At 37.1% G+C, this 16,337-nt stretch overlaps 1 protein-coding gene and 1 non-coding gene across 3 annotated transcripts; one reads left to right on the forward strand and one right to left on the reverse strand.

The window, feature by feature from the left end:
• Positions 1 to 1,409: 1,409 nt before the first annotated feature.
• Positions 1,410 to 2,632, reverse strand: LOC112192854 (membrane steroid-binding protein 2). Of its 2 annotated transcripts, none has more exons than XM_024332755.2 (2): positions 2,195 to 2,632; positions 1,410 to 2,103 (listed from the first exon to the last, which is right to left on the reverse strand). In XM_024332755.2, exons 1-2 carry the CDS (start codon positions 2,527 to 2,529, stop codon positions 1,860 to 1,862), a joined length of 579 nt encoding a protein of 192 aa, XP_024188523.1. In that variant the 5' UTR covers positions 2,530 to 2,632; the 3' UTR covers positions 1,410 to 1,859. The 2 variants fall into 2 exon arrangements, with proteins under 2 accessions (XP_024188523.1, XP_024188524.1); XM_024332756.2 differs by having other exon boundaries at positions 1,410 to 2,100; positions 2,195 to 2,612.
• A 10,401-nt stretch (positions 2,633 to 13,033) lies between these two features.
• Positions 13,034 to 13,145, forward strand: LOC112195583. The gene has a single exon (XR_002934636.1). It is a non-coding gene; the product is annotated as a small nucleolar RNA R71 (small nucleolar RNA).
• The last annotated feature ends 3,192 nt before the right edge of the window (positions 13,146 to 16,337 follow it).

Here is a 16,337-nt window from a genome sequence, read left to right on the forward strand (position 1 = left end):
TTTTTACTTCTTTAAGAATCAAGAGCACAAAATTCCAAGGAGAAAACTTCTGTGGCATGGGTAATTTCATTTTTAATCTCATTTTTTGCCTTCAGTAGCATTTCCAGGTATGCCACATTTTTTATGAAGCCAATTTTACTGCAGATGGCCTTCCTGAGTTGGGATGTACTGCAACCAAAATAGAAAAAGAGGGAGGATGGTTATTTATCGCAAGATGATTTGATAGGCAGTGTTAACAGCAGCAAGGAATGCCCTGGGGACAATATCTCTGTGGTTTTGGTAGATTTGAAAGCAAAATATGGCATTGAAGGTGTAGTAAGAAAAGTTAGCCTGAAAGATTCAACTTGGCATCCTGGCCAGGAGAATAAGCTCACGTCTATGCTCTTATTGTTAAGACTTCATCACCCTCTACATCTCCCCTTATTTGCACGCCCATGAGCACGATGCACCTCACTTCTCGGGTGCCTGATGTTTAGTTAGAAGCTCATTGCACAATGCCCCTCCCATGTTCTGCGCTTGGATGATTTCAGTGGAATATTATCAGTCACTTGCAATCCACGGATCAGTCAACTCCTCTTTCTCAACTGACACATCTTGGATAGGAGGAAACCTTAATAATCCATCATTTCTACTACGGGTCATCCTTGTTGGAATGAAACAGTGCCTTGTTTAGATGCCAAAAACAATATGCTGATGCATATTTACAGTAGCTAGAACTATATTTCTAGCTTTAGTTTAGGCTTATCAGGTCTTCATTAACTATCCAAATTGTGGTGATCAAACATGTTAAAGCTCTCGATGACTCGATCCACAACGCGAACAATACTAATTTATGTAAGTTACCAGTATGGGTATTTCTATGCGTATAATAGTCATGGAGGTCGATATATATATATATATATATATATATTTTTTAAAGGAGGTCGATATATTATATATACCAGAGCTGCCAATGCCTCTGCCTCGGCATCAGCAGCATCTAGATCTGAGAATGTGCTTCACTATATCTCGGACGATGTGTTCGTTTGGAATAAATATGTTGCAGGGTACTCTTCTTCCTCTCATTTATCTAGTCTGTCGACATTGATTTCCATGATAATGAAAAAGGGGGACTACTGCCGAGTCTGAGCTATATATGATTCAGATACTCTCCTTATTCACAGATGAAGAGTATTCTAAGCGATTAAGATACCTCATCTTAATTGCAATCTCCATTCGAGATCAATTCAGGAATGCTCGGGAACCGCAAAGATATTGTCCCCAGGGCATTCCTTACTGCAGGACAACTCTTAATTTATTTCCTCGTCACTGTCATGTTTTAAGTTAAAAAATTTAAAAATTCTCCACTTTCGGAAATTCCTAAAATTCTTGTTTTCATTACACAGAATGGAAGTGGAAACACAAATGTAAAAATTTAAAAATTCTCTATCTCATTCTCCATTTTCTTGCTTTCATTACCCAGAATGGAACTGGAAACTCCAATGACAGGACCCATTGGAATAGCATTGTGATTACTGAATGGGCCGGAAGTTTAAAAGCGTTAAAGATCCTCGATCAACTCTTACAGGTTAAAATGCTGTTGTGAGTGCATGCTTTTAACTTGGGTCGAAACGTTGGGAGTCGGGAGGGAAAACTATGGAATAGAGTCGTTAGGTTCAGCAGTGGAGATTGAAGACAATAAGTGGAATACTAGTTTTGAGCCTGCAACTACAATTGATACATAATATGAGCGGACTCTGGTGATTCAAGACAAGCTGTATGTATGTTGACAAGCAGCAGCAAGGAGAATAGACACAAAATTGAAACATACACCCAAAGAATAGTGAGTTATATTTCATATCATGGTCCAGATTTTGATCTCAAGTTTGCTTAGTCTCTTGTGTTGGTTGTGGCACAGGATCACGGTTAAGCAGCCGTCCAACCGTGAGATATTTTTCAACGAATTTATCTTCCCAGTCCTGTAAAATCTGAAGCTCGTCGGGACCGAGGCCATCGATGTTTCCGTGTATGTCTTGGGGTTTGAAAGACAGAAGAGCCAAGGCTCTGCTAGCATCCCTTCCAGCAAACATTGCATACGGTCCACCTGGACCATAGAAGTTCCTGCTTCAATTCCAACCAAGCAATCAAATTATATTTCGATCTGGGTATAAAGAAAGAAACAGACTAATAGAGAGATAATCAAAGCAAGTAGTACCTGGAGGAGGAGACGTCGTAGATCTGAGCTTTGATGGCCATGAGAAGGGGCTTATTGGGGTCAGACCCATCATATCCTCTAAGCTCTTGCTCCGTCATATCCCCGACTTGGATTGAGCTTGGTGTCGTGGCGGTCGTGGGATTGAAATACTTGTTCGCCAATTCCGAATTAGCACTACTCACCACCGGAGGCTTGTTGTAATCTTCGGGAGCCACAAACATTCCGGTAACATATCTGTAAACGACGACCATCATCCCAGCGATTGTGAAAAACGCCGCCGGTGATAGCCCCGTGTACACCGTTATCTCCTCCATCACCACCTCGTATATCCCCATCAATCAATTCTGATCTCCCTCTCCTTCTCTCTCTCTCTCTGTCTCTCTCTCTCTTCTCCTTCCTAATATCCTATTGGCGGTTTTACCTACCACTCTAGTCTCAGGCTCACCTACCCACCTACCCGCCCGCCCGCGTTTCTATATTTTCCTATTAACAGCGCGCGTATTTTCCTGTTAGGCTTAGGCTTGATGACGTGATTGGATGATGATGAGAGGGGGACGGCGGAGATGGGGTTCAGGTAAGATCTTGCTCTTAGTGAATGTTTGATCCATTTGCCCAGAAACTGGAAGTCGGATAAATTGAAAGAATTTCTTACTGAGCAAGGAAGTTTTTTTTTTTTTTTTCTCTCTCTTTCCTTGCTTCTTTTTACATTAAGATTATGAATATTAACTGTGGAAATTGGTATATGACACTGAATGCGATAATGTTCACCTGATGAATAACTAATTAAGAAAATTATATTGGATATAAATTCAAGCTTAAAAGAATTATTTTTAAATTTAATTGTTTTGTTTTTCACCGTTAGATTTACATTTAAGGTAAATCAACGAGGAAATGCATGGTTCTAGATTGTGTGAGTTTAAAAGTGCAGAACAACTAGAAACGGAGATCGAGATAAAAATATATAATATGCTAAACATAAATATTTATTTGTTCATTTAAAAAATATTTATTTGTTATAAAATGAACCTTTAAAAAAAAAAATATATGGACGACAATGTAACTCCCCACCCCACTCCATTCCTGATGTCAGTGAGATTTGAACTTGTGATTTTCACAGTGTTAGTTAGGCTAGCTAACCAACAAGCTACGGCTCACCAATTGAACTTGTACTAGAAACTCTTTTGTTAGTAGGAATTAGTGTTTAGCGAGCTGGATGGAGTTTTCTTAAATTTTTGTAACAAATGAAGTTATTTTAAGGAAAAATAGCTAAATTATCCCCCAAGTTTTCTATGGATGCCAATTTACCTCATCACATTTTAATTTTGATTATTTACACCCTCACTTTTGTAATTGTTGCCAATTCATAACCAACTTTAACTTTTAGACTTTCTATCCAAATTTTCCCATTAACTTAGTTAACATGTGAGGGGCATTTTTGTCTTTTTGCAAAACAATTGTGGTTTGGGTGAGAGTGAGCATCATTCTTAATTTTAGGGTTGATATCTTTTTTGTCAAAGTGTTAAGGGTTAAAATGATGGTTTTAGTTGGATCTCCAAATTTAATATTTGGACCTCCATATTTTTTCATTTGCTATTAAATTTGTCAACTCATATGAAAGACAAATAAGGATACAGAGAAAAAAAAAACGTAAGCAACTTTTGTCAACTCATTCTTATAATGAGTTGGAAATTGCTTCCCTATCAATTAAACAAAATCATTAGGGGTTTTGTCCTTTTATCCTAATTCTAGGGTCCTTGATCCCCCTTTCCATTAGGTTTTTTTATTTATTTTCCCCCTTATCCAAACATTGTTAATGTCTGTTTCTTAATGCACAACCATTTCATTTTTAACCTTTTTTTGATAATTTTGTTGACCTTTATGCCCTTTTCTTAACTGCCCAGCCCATTTCTCTTTCATATTGAGACAGATTCAAAATTTCAAGGGAGAAGTGACTTGATGCATATACTCTCACAAGCGTACGAATCGTGTTAAGTAAGGGAAGTATTTAGACCTTAGTTATCGTATCTCGGGGATTAGGTGTTGGACCTAACTGAGGTAATTGGCGCTAGAATAACTTAAAATCATACAATGAAAAATAAAAATAAAAATAAAATAAAATAAAATGAAATGAAATGGTTGTGTAAAAATAATATACACAACCATTTCATTTTTAACCTTTTTTTGATAATATTCACAAGTAAAATAAAATTTTGAATTGGGAATTAACAAAATTAAATGCAAACAACTAATTATCAAGCAAGAAATTAAATTTGGATTTCAAATTAATAGAAACATGGGAGTGTCGGGTGATTCACACTATCTTGCAAATATTGATGCCAATTTCACAAATGCATGCATTTCCTATATGTGTTAAGTCCCGTATCTAGTACCGGTCAAGGCTACTAAACCAATTATCCTTTCGGTGTATGGATTATGCCTGTTAAGACCACAATCAACTCTCTAATTTGGGCATTATGCCGGTTAAGGCATCAATATCCAAAATTAGAGGCCTAGAGAGCAAGATAATAGAGACCCAAGCAAGCTTAGCTACAATTAAGCTAGATAATGGTCACCACACTTAAATCCTAGATGTCATAAGACTAATAATGTCACGCCCTGAATTTCGAATAAAGAAATTCGAATCCAAAACACGATAACCTAACAAGCACAAGAAAACACATAGAAATTTCTTCATTAAAATTAAGCGCTAAAGCAAACCGAGCTCACCAACATCAATACGTCTAGACTCGTTCTTTAGAGTCACATATTAATTACAAGAGTTTACGAATTAAACTGAAATGACAATTCAATAAGTAAACACACTCACTACACAGCGGAAGAATAAAACTAACGTACACTTCAACATCCAAGCTACAACAACAACCAACCCTCAGCTTGATGACGATCATTCGATATTCTAACCTGCACAAAAACCCCTACACCGTGGAATAGTACACTGGGTTGAAACGACAAACCCGATAAGCTTTTGCAAGCTCGTGTGAGTAAACTTAAATAACCACAAAAACGTCTTTTCAACTCAAGAACAATAAATCAACACAATGATTAATTCCAACAACAAAATCTTTTTCTTTTTCCTTTTAGGGAACACACATGTCACAACCGTGACAAATTAAATAATTCTAAATGAAAACCGGTAATCCCTGCATAGAATTTTAGTTCAGGAATCACCAAAAGTATAAACTCAAAACCACAGTAATCCCTGCGTAGAATTTTAGTTCAGGAGATTACACTTAAAATCAACCATTAGAATGAAGAGGAAAATCAATAAGGAGTCAAACAACTCACACTAGAGTCGATGATCACCCATCAACTCCAAATAAATCATCTCACAATATGACTTATTTTCAAAACTCGACATCGTTACCCCTTAAGGTAACATACATCACAAAAGTGATAAAAATCATATTAACACAATTCACCCATAACATGAAAATCAAGTCCCTCTTGGACAATAAAAGAAAGAACCCACACGAACTCTCTTTAAAAATACGTATTCATGAGTCATAAGTAACCCCATCTTACCCCCATGACATACAATGACAGACAGACTAGAGCTCTAACTGAATCGTAGTCTGTCACCTCGGCCGAGGTTCAAACCTACGATAATACTTGTCTCTGTCACTACTGTGACACCAGATCCGTAGATCAGAAACTGTCACCACCGTGAAACCAGATCCGTAGATCAGAAAACATTTTCAACAAATCCCACATGACTCACAAATGTCACACCACAACTCCAAATCACTCTTTCAACAATATAAACCATTAAAAGTCTACATATCACAATGCCACATCATCCAAATATATATATTCCACGTAAATACACACACACTCACACACACACACGTAGTCATTCACGCAGGAATGACTACTAGTACCAACTATAGTTCATACGTATTAAAACCAAGAAATTCATTTTATACTTAAATTCATTTTTTTACCTATGAGCCGTAGCCCTATGAACTGTAGTCGATCGAGTTCATATTATTTCAAACAAATCTTTATTTTCGAAAACGATTTACAATTATTAATCAATTCCGACAATTAAATAACTCGGTTCGTAAATGAACCACGTGAGATTTACTCACCTCCAAATTCCCGCTGCATTTTCTTAACAGCTCAAAATATAATTCACAATCGTCCGCCAACTCAAACCATCAATCACCTAACCAAATACGATATTTAACTGAGCGCATAATTCATAAAACACACTTATACAAAGATCCAGTGGTTGGATCTTCACCCATGACCACACAAAGTCATCGGGATAGTCCTACGATCATTATATCAAAACTACAAGTCGATCGAATGGTCCGATCCTCATGGATCACAAACCGAACGATCGAAATCGTAAAATTCATAACTAAATCAAACGATCTCCAAAAATTATGCATTGTACATTGACATGATCGTATCAACATGTAGAACATAAAAATGGGCAGAAACTGCCCTTGAGATCCTTGGAGGTGGCCGGAGTTAGAGGCAGAGCCGCCGCCGACCACTGCCAATGGCGTCGGGGCCAGGATGCTCCTCTTCGTTTCATCGAGTTGAACACCTTTCCTAACTAACATGTAAGTTGGAAATGACGGGAAGAGATCGAAATTACCTAGAACCAGTCGAGGTAGTCGGAAAATTTCCAGAAACCGGTGACAGCTCCGACGAAAGTGAAAACTTCCACTTCAGGTGCGATCCTTCTTGGTGATTGTTCAGCAAGTTGAGGCAAGTCTAATGAGCCAAGAATCTCGAGTTTTGGTGGTTGGTAACTCGAGATATCGGTGTTGAACTCAAATCGTACTTAGATCGGATTTTGCTTCCTTCCGCCGCTACATGCCGGGCCGCAGTGCAAAGCTGCCACTGGCAGCTGCGCAAGGTCTAGGGGAGCATGGATGTGGTCTGGCGTGGATTGGTGGTCTGTGGAGGCAGATATGGCCGGTGGAAGGAAATCGGCGATTTCCGATCGGAGGAGAGAGAAGAGAGCTCAGCTTTCTATTTTCGGAAATTCGGATTTTCTAAAATTATTTTCAGATTTTTCCTATATATCCCAAAATGGAAACTTTTTCCGAAGGCCATAACTTCTTCATACAAACTTTGATTTTTGTGTTCCGTATGTCCACGAACTTGTATCGACGCGCTCTACAACTTTCGTGAAGGAAGTTTTGACAAAATCATAACGTATAAAAAGTCAAACTTCATAACCCCCCTAAAAACATGTATTTCGAATAATAAATCGTCCGAAACCATTTCGCTCTATCTCGAACCACGAAATCATACTAACGAACACTTTATTAATTCCAGGAAATTCTGAGAAATTAATAATGAATTTTCGGGGTATTACAAATAAGTTGTCAATTTATCAATCTATTCATCACAATTGCTCACAACATAATTTCAAAGGTTGACAAAGCCTAGAAACATGCTTCTAAGGACCAATAAATTCGGATTTAAAGTATACACAATGGAAATTGCATTTATTAAAAGTAAAGCATAAATATTTATACAAGATGAGTTAGGGCTTCACAACCCTAACTCCCAAAATTAAACTACTCACAACCCATTATCAAATACATAAGAAATTAAGAGAAATGATATAGGAGAGATGAAACACAAGCTAGGCTCACAATTTGCTATAGGCAAACATCAACCCAACTTGAAATTAAGCCCCCACTTTTTACCAAAAGTAAAATCTCTTTGTGTTGATGAGCAATTGATGGTGTGGGTAGTAAAAGCCCCTTGATTTTCTTTGGAAAATGGTGGAGAATGATAAATTGGGAAGAGAGAGAATGAGAGAGAAGATGGAATTTTTGTAGGGCTGCCACTTAGTTTGGTAATTACCAAACCGACCGAATACCAACCGATGTTTTAGGTTTGGTAAACCGACTTTTTGGTAACCGAGACCGATAAAACCGAAATCGAAAATTACCGAAAAAGTTGGTTTGGTTTTGGTTAATACCGAATCTACCGATTATCTAAATATTAGATTTATATACTACAGTTTTCAATACACATACATGTATATTAAGAAATAAACATAAAAACTTTTATAATAGCATGAACATTACTACATATACTACATTAATAGTAGTAACCTAGTCAACGATGGTTAAATAACCTAGTTTTATTGAAAATTGCTAAAACTTGATGTCATATATACAAAAGAAAGCTATAATTAGTAGATGAATACAAAGTTTATGACTATAAAGTTCAAAAACCTAGTTTTGTTCATTCTAATTTATATTATAAAGAATTAGTTGTTCTAAAGTTGGTAATACCGAAAACCGAAATACCGAATTTGGTAGATATAATTAACCACCGAAAATTTTGGTTGGTAATTGGTAACTCAGTTTTGAAACCAAAAGCTTTGATTTTGAAGTTGGTAATACCTATAACTGATTCGAACCGACCGAGTGACAGCCCTAAATTTTTGGTGAGGTGTTGTGATTCTTGGTGAGGAGAAGAAAAGATGAGAAGATGGAATTTGGGTGAGGTGGTGTGATTCTTGGTGAGGAGAAGAAAAGATGAGAAGATGGAATTTGGGTGAGGTGGTGTGATTCTTGGTGAGGAGAAGAAAAGATGAGAAGATAGGGAATGGTGGAGTGTGGCAGTAGGGTTGTTTGGTCTATATATATGAAAGAGGAAGATGGGCCTTGGAATTAATGTGTGGCTGGTCGTGGTGTGTAGAGTGAAGAGAAAGAAGATGGGTTATTTGTATGGCTGTGCGTGAGAAGAAAAAAATGATGATAAGGAATTAAGGTTGTGTGCCTAGCTCGTGAGGAAAGAAAGAATGACGTCACCATGATATCATGTTGATGTAATTAATTATAATTTTTTTTTTAAATCTCTCTTTTTATTTTTCTTTCTTTCTTCCTTTCCTTTTTTCTTTCTCTTCTCAATGCACTTCCGCACAAATTATTAAAGGCGATTAGATTCCACTCACTTGATGGCTTTGACTACGATTGACATTCGTTGGCTATTTTGTCTTTTTGTCATAAACTCTAAATTGATCAATTTTTGCACAACTTCTTCCGAAATTCACAACTCCGCTTATTTACTACAAAATAAATAAAAATAGATTAATTACATATTAATTGACTTGAAGATTTTCCTAATTCTCGTGTTTTAGATATAATTACATGCTTCGGAATGCGTGTAATCGCACCCCCACACTTGAACTTTGCTTGTCCTCAAGTAAACTAAATGAAATCTAATTTGAAAATCTACTAACTCACAAAGATAAGTAAAATGTGGTATTAGCCTTTCCAACTACAACCGTCGGATAACTAATTATGTGTATGACCATGAAGTAGATGTAAGCACAACATAAGATTTTTGAGTTTGTAAGGCAATTAAAATGCACATGTAATAGATGTTCAAGTATATGCATGTAATATCCATTTATCAAATCAATCCACCATAATCAAATAGGCACATAGAAGGCCCGATATAACCCACTAAACTCACATAGGTTCACTAAATATTACCACTCAAGTGTTTAGGGGCACTTTCACAACACGCGTCACCATATGCTTGCTCTTCGATCTCATCTCCACTAGGTAGCTTACAATATTCAAGATCAAGCGATCTTTTATTTGGTTGTAATGAGGCTAAGGGTGAGTGGATAATAGAAATGAAGGATAAGGAAATACAAAGTCCATAGAAATCGGTGAAGCGACTCTCTCTTGTAGAGATTTAAGATTTTTGCTTTCGAATGCTAACTCACTCACTCTAATCCCAATATACAACCTACTAACTAAATTATGTAATACTTTTTTCTTTTCTTTTTTCAACACTTTCTCTTTTCTTTTCCTTTTTCTTTTTTCTTTTTTTTGAAACTTTCTTTTCTAAACACACACACCCCCACACTTATTCTTTTGTAACCTCACACTAGGTGCAAGAAATTTGATGTTCACCGGAGTGTTCCACTCAAGATACCGTTTTTTTTTTTCAACCCACAAATCTCCTCTATTGTCTTAATTTGATTCTTTTGCTCCTCACTCAATGTGAGATCCTCATTCACATGTATCTCATCAAGAGTAGAAATTGCAAACACTTGGCAAGGCGAGGAAGCAATAGAAACCAATGGCTCTTGGTTGTAGTGTGGGACTTGGTTCAATGGGCCAGAATTTTTATCTCTCTTTGCTTCATTGCCCTTGACCAAGTTAATAGAAAGCACACTTTTTATCACCTCTGGAGAGTAAACGGGTTCAAGCCTCTTGAGTAATACTTTTTCGCCCAACACCTTCATTTTGATATTGCCCTTTTGAACATTAATTTTTATCTTGCGGTCCCCCATAAATGGTCTACCAAGAATGATAGATATATCCTTGTCACTAGGAGGTACATCCTCCATATCCAATACCACCAAATCCGCCGGTAAGTAGAACTTGTCAACTTTGATCAATACATCTTCAACAACATCCATGGCTCTAATGATGCTCCGATCCGCAAGTTGCAAGAATATAGGAGTAGCTTTAATAGGTCCAAGGTCAAGTTTTTGAAAAGTCTCAAAAGAAATAATGTTAACACTTGAACCAAGATCCATCAAAGCTCTATCAAAGACTTTCTCACCAATAGTGCGAGAGATATTGAAGCTCCCCGGATCCTTGAGTTTTGGGGGAATCTGTCTTTGAAAGATAGCACTAACCTTCTCACAAATCTCGAATTGCTCATCATTCTTTATCTTCCTTTTGTGGGTGCACAAGTCCTTTAAATATTTTTCATAAACCGGCATTTGTCGAATGAGCCCAATCAAAGCTATATTGACATTGATCTTCTTCAAAATATCATGCACTTCAGACATCAAACCAACTTTCTTCTTCTTCCCACCCTTCTTCACATTTTCTTTCCTTGGCACATTAGGGTAAGGAAGTTGAGGTTCAGGTGTGCTCAAATCAAGAGGTGGATCAAAGGTGAGACTCACGGTGGTGCCCCTAAGAGTAGTCACGGTCCCACTAGGGTTCTTAACCTTCAAGCCTCGCCTAGTGATGAATAGACCGGACCACCCCTATCACTAGAGCTACCATGAACATGTAGGTCTTCCTCCTTATTCCTCCCCTCTTTTCTGATAGAAGTAGATAGCTCAAACTCATTAGGAGTGGGTCTAATGTCATTAAGAACCTTTCTAAAGGTGTCATTGGCTTTAGATGGGTCCCTAGCCTTCATGGCCTCACCATCTAATCTAGGATCCGAAACATCCTCATCCCTAGAAGTGTTATTTCTCAACAAAGCTCTTTCCTTGCCTCTTTCAATCAAACCATACTTACTAGCGTCATTTTCAAAAGACAAGAAACCATAACCACTATTAAGAATAGCTCATCCGGAAGGTACATTTTTTTCCCTTCCGGCTACCTTATCCACCCCTTTATTTCTTTTTTTTTTGCATTCAAAGTCATATCACCCACTCCATATTTACCGGAAGGTACATTTTCTTCCCTTCCGGTCCCATCTTCATAATAAAAAGAATCATGATGTGTATGCAATTGATTATCAACAACATGACCAAGAGGTATATTTTCTTCCCTCTTGGCCTCATATGAATATAAATCATCATGCACAAATAAAGGATTTGAATGGAAACTAGAAGATGAGGGCATGTAAACATGATTATCATATACCTTTCCCGAATGTAAAGTGGTGACGGCATTGCATTCATAGACTTTTCCTCTTGGGTTTGGCTCCAGTTGTGAAGGTAAGGCTCCTTGTGGGCGTGCTCCAAGCTCTTTTTTCATTTGACCCAATTGAACCTCTAACTTTCCCACACATTGTGCAAGTGAACTTTGACCTTAAGCGAGAATACTAAGAGTTTGATCGGTCTTTGCTTGGCCTTGTGTGAGAGAAGTATGACTTTGAGTTAAGGTGGCCAATATATCATCCATATGAGACTTCTTTGGTTCCAGTTGTGGTGCTTGCCTATTTTGTGTAGGATTGACACCTCCAAATGATTTGGAACTTTGACCAAACTTTTGAGTGTCATGTGGAGCTCCTCCATAAGCATGTGTAGCACCAAAAAATGTCCTTTGGTCTTGAGAATTGTAAGTAGATGCTTGCTGCCCAGAATAATTTTGTGCAGCAAATTGTATGTTACCATGGCCGTGGGAACTAAAAGATGAAGAATTAGGGCATTGATCGATTCCCTCCATATGAGTGAGAACCACCTTGGTGTGCATTAGAGGACCCTCCACCATCTCTCCATGAGAAACTTGGGTGATTTCGCCAACCCGAATTATATGTAGTAGAGTAAGGATCATTTCTTAGTGGCCTTTGATAAGAACTGACCGCTTTAACTTGCTCCTCAACAAATTCCAGAAATTGCGAAGCCAAGTGACAATCATGAGTAGAATGATGAGGGGACTCACAAATCAAGCAAAGATGTGAAGAACTAACACTCTTGACCTGTGAAGAAGAAGTACCATTACCTATTTTGCTTGAAGAAGCATCTCAAATTTCTTGTCAATCTTTGCTACAAGCCTTTCAAGCTTAGAACTCATAACTCCATCATCTCCAGAAACATGGGAAACATCATATACACCTCTACCACGAGGCTCTATATCAACTCGGCCGCTAGACTCCATAGGATCATCACGACCTCTAGTACCATATGCCTGTGAATCTCGACCTCTAGATGTGGTGTTGTCATCTCTACCTCCTCTTCTCCTTTGATGATTATCCCATTGACCGGATTGGGTAGCCACTTCCTCACAAATATCCCAAGCAGCATTAGGACCTTTCTTAAGAAAATTTCCACCTGATGCATTGTCCAATCTCCTTCTATCATCAATAATCAACCCATTGTAGAAAGATTCACAAAGAAGCCACTTGGTGAGTCCATGATGAGGGCAACCAAACACAATATCCGTGAAGTGTTCCCATGCATCATAAAAAGTCTTATTATCCTCTTGAAAGAACTTGGTCAAGCTATCCCACATATAAGTACTTATGTGATGTGGATAATAAGCATTCAAGAAGACTCTTTGCATATCGGCCCAAGAGAGAATGGATCTTGGCTTAAGCTTATGAAACCATGTGCGTGCTTGATCTTTCAAAGAAAATGGGAACAATCGAAGCTTTAAACCATCTAAAGTTAATCCTTCCAAGTGCATAGTAGAACATATGACATCAAAATTAATTATATGATCATAGGGCCTCTCACTAGCCACTCCATGGAAAGTAGGTAGAATAGACAACATGTTAGGCTTGATCTTAAAGTTGGCATTTGTCGGAGGAAGCACAATGCAAGATGAAGCATTTACAATGCTAGGACATGAATAATGACTCAATGGAAGCTCCTCCTCATCTTATGGTACTTGACGCTCGTCAGCCATATCTACTATAAAATTGACAATAAACTAGAGGGGTAGGAAGAGAATGACAAATAAAAAATACTATTAAAATGAGTAAACTAACAAGCAAGAAGTGAAAAATAAAAATAAAAAGTAAACAAAGAAACAAAGAAACAAGAAAATAAAAGTATGCTATAAGTGACCCTAAATGCTAATTACCAAGGGATTAAGATCTGAAGACCCTAATCTCCAGCAATTGCGCCATTGACTTGATGCATATACTCTCACAAGCGTACGAATCGTGTTAAGTAAGGGAAGTATTTGGACCTTAGTTATCGTACCTTGGAGATTAGGTATTGGACCTAACCGAGGTAATTGGCGCTAGAATAACTTAAAAGCATACAATGAAAAATAAAAATAAAAATAAAATAAAGTAAAATAATATTCACAAGGCACCAAGCCTCGGCAATGCTTGGTTTTAACTCACACTAAGCCTAATCAAAGCCACAAACTTGTAGCCCAAATGAGTTATGCATAATGGAAGGTAGAATTTTGTTCAGGAGTTTTGAATTGGGAATTAACTAAATTAAATGCAAACTAAAATAAAAGCAAACAACTAATTATCAAGCAAGAAATTAAATTTCGGATTTCAAATTAATGGGAACATGGGAGTATCGGGTGATTCACACTAACTATCTTGCAAATATCAATGCCAATTTCACAAATGCATGAGTCTCCTATATGTGTTAAGTCCCGTATCTAGTACCGGTCAAGGCTACTAAACCAATTATCCTTTCGGTGTATGCATTATGCCGGTTAAGGCCACAATCAACTCTCTAATTTGGGCATTACGCCGATTAAGACCACAATATCCAAAATTAGAGGTCTAGAGAGCAAGATAATAGAGACCCAAGCAAGGTTAGCTACAATTAAGCTAGCTAATGGTCACCACACTTAAATCCTAGATGCCACAAGGCTAATAATAAGTTGTCAATTCATCAATTTATTCATCACAATTGCCCACAACATAATTTCAAAGGTGTCACAAAGCCTAGAAACATGCTTCTAAGGACCAATAAATTCAGATTCAAAGCATACACAATGGAAATTGCATTTATTAAAAGTAAAGCATAAATATTTATACAAGATGAGTTAGGGCTTCACAACCCTAACTCTCAAAATTAAACTACTCACAACTCATTATCAAATACATCATCAAATACATATGAAATTAAGAGAAATGATATAGGAGAGATGGAACACTAGTTAGGCTCACAATTTGCTATAGGCAAATATGAACCTAACTTGAAATTAAGCCCCTACTCTTTATCAAAAGTAAAATATCTTTGTGTCGATGAGCAATTGATGGTGTGGGTAGTAAAAACCCCTTGATTTTCTTTAGAAAATGGTGGAGAATGATAAATTGGGAAGAGAGAGAATGAGAGAGAAGATGGAATTTTGGTGAGGTGGTGTGATTCTTGGTGAGGAGAAAAAAAGATGAGAAGATAGGGAATGGTGGAGTGTGGCAGTAGGGTTGTTCAGTCTATTTATATGAAAGAGGAAGATGGGCCTTGGAATTAATGTGTGGCTGGTCGTGGTGTGTAGAGTGAAGAGAAAAAAGAGGGGTTAATTGTATGGCCGTGCGTGAGAAGAAAAAAAATGTTGATAAGGAATTAAGGTTGTGTGCCTAGCACGCGAGGAAAGAAAGAATGTATGACGTCACCATGATATCATGTTGATGTAATTAATTATTATTATTTTTTAAATCTCTCTTTTTCTTTTTCTTTCTTTTTTCCATTCCTTTTTTCTTTCTCTTCTCAATGCACTTTCGCACAAATTATCAGAGACGATTAGATTCCGCGCACTTGATGGCTTTCACTACGGTTGACCTGCGTCAGCTATTTTGTCCTTTTATTAGGAGCAATAAATATTTATTTGGAGACAATAATAGTTGTTGACAGATCTCTTCTTTTGTTTTTTATTTCCCTTGTTATTGAAGTTCAGTAATTTGTTTATGTTTGTGAGGTGATTTTAGTAGTTGTGACTCTTTTATTAGGGGACAATAATGACATGTTTACTAACTTGGAATCAGAATGAGAATGGATGGAATGATTCCAGGATAAGAGGATTTTGTCGTTTACTTACATATAAGGGAATCAGAATGGATGTGGGTCCCACATCCTTATCAGGAATCAATTTCTGAATACTCAGGAATTTGATAATGAAGGGGGGGGGGGGAGATGGGGTTAGGAATCAAACCATCCAGACTAAAGTTTTTATACCAAAAATACCCTCATGTAATTTCAATAAGACCAAATTACCCAATTCTAGAAATATATATACTATTGTCAGCATGAGAAAACAACGACGACAAAAAAGAAACAACTGGACTTCTTTGGTTAGTGACCGATCTTTGTTCTCTCTTCTCTAGTCTTCTCATTTTTTTTTTTCCCTTTATTTCACTAATTCGGCATGATAGTTGTTGAAGTACTTAGAAGCAGGCTTCTTTAGAAAGAATGAAGCTAGAATTTTTATAGGTTTCCTTCTTCGAGTCCTTATCTGATTCAAATTTCAAAAGTTGAATAAGGGTGTGAATTCTATTTACCAACTTAATGAATCAGAATTCTTGTATCATTGCTCTATTAAGGAATTGCTATATGTAATGCTCCCTTTTTATTTAGGGCAACTCAGGGGAGAGCAAAAGTGGGAGAGGAATAGTATGCATTCTACAAATTCTACAATATGTTAACATTTCTCATACATCAACATTCTACATATATATATGATGTTTTTTTTTTCTCTTATTTTTGTGAAAGTTGTACCTATTATTGTGAGTTTACTTGAAC

This window comes from Rosa chinensis, chromosome 3, assembly GCF_002994745.2.
Source record: "Rosa chinensis cultivar Old Blush chromosome 3, RchiOBHm-V2, whole genome shotgun sequence".
Taxonomy (NCBI): domain Eukaryota; kingdom Viridiplantae; phylum Streptophyta; class Magnoliopsida; order Rosales; family Rosaceae; genus Rosa; species Rosa chinensis.

What these genes read in the sequence shown, in the direction of transcription:
- LOC112192854 (XM_024332755.2), bottom strand. Translation starts at nt 2,529, where the DNA reads ATGGGGATATACGAGGTGGTGATGGAGGAGATAACGGTGTACACGGGG. An exon ending in TACGACGTCTCCTCCTCCAG is followed by an intron (nt 2,104 to 2,194) that starts GTACTACTTGCT and finishes TTGGAATTGAAG; the next exon opens with CAGGAACTTCTATGGTCCAG.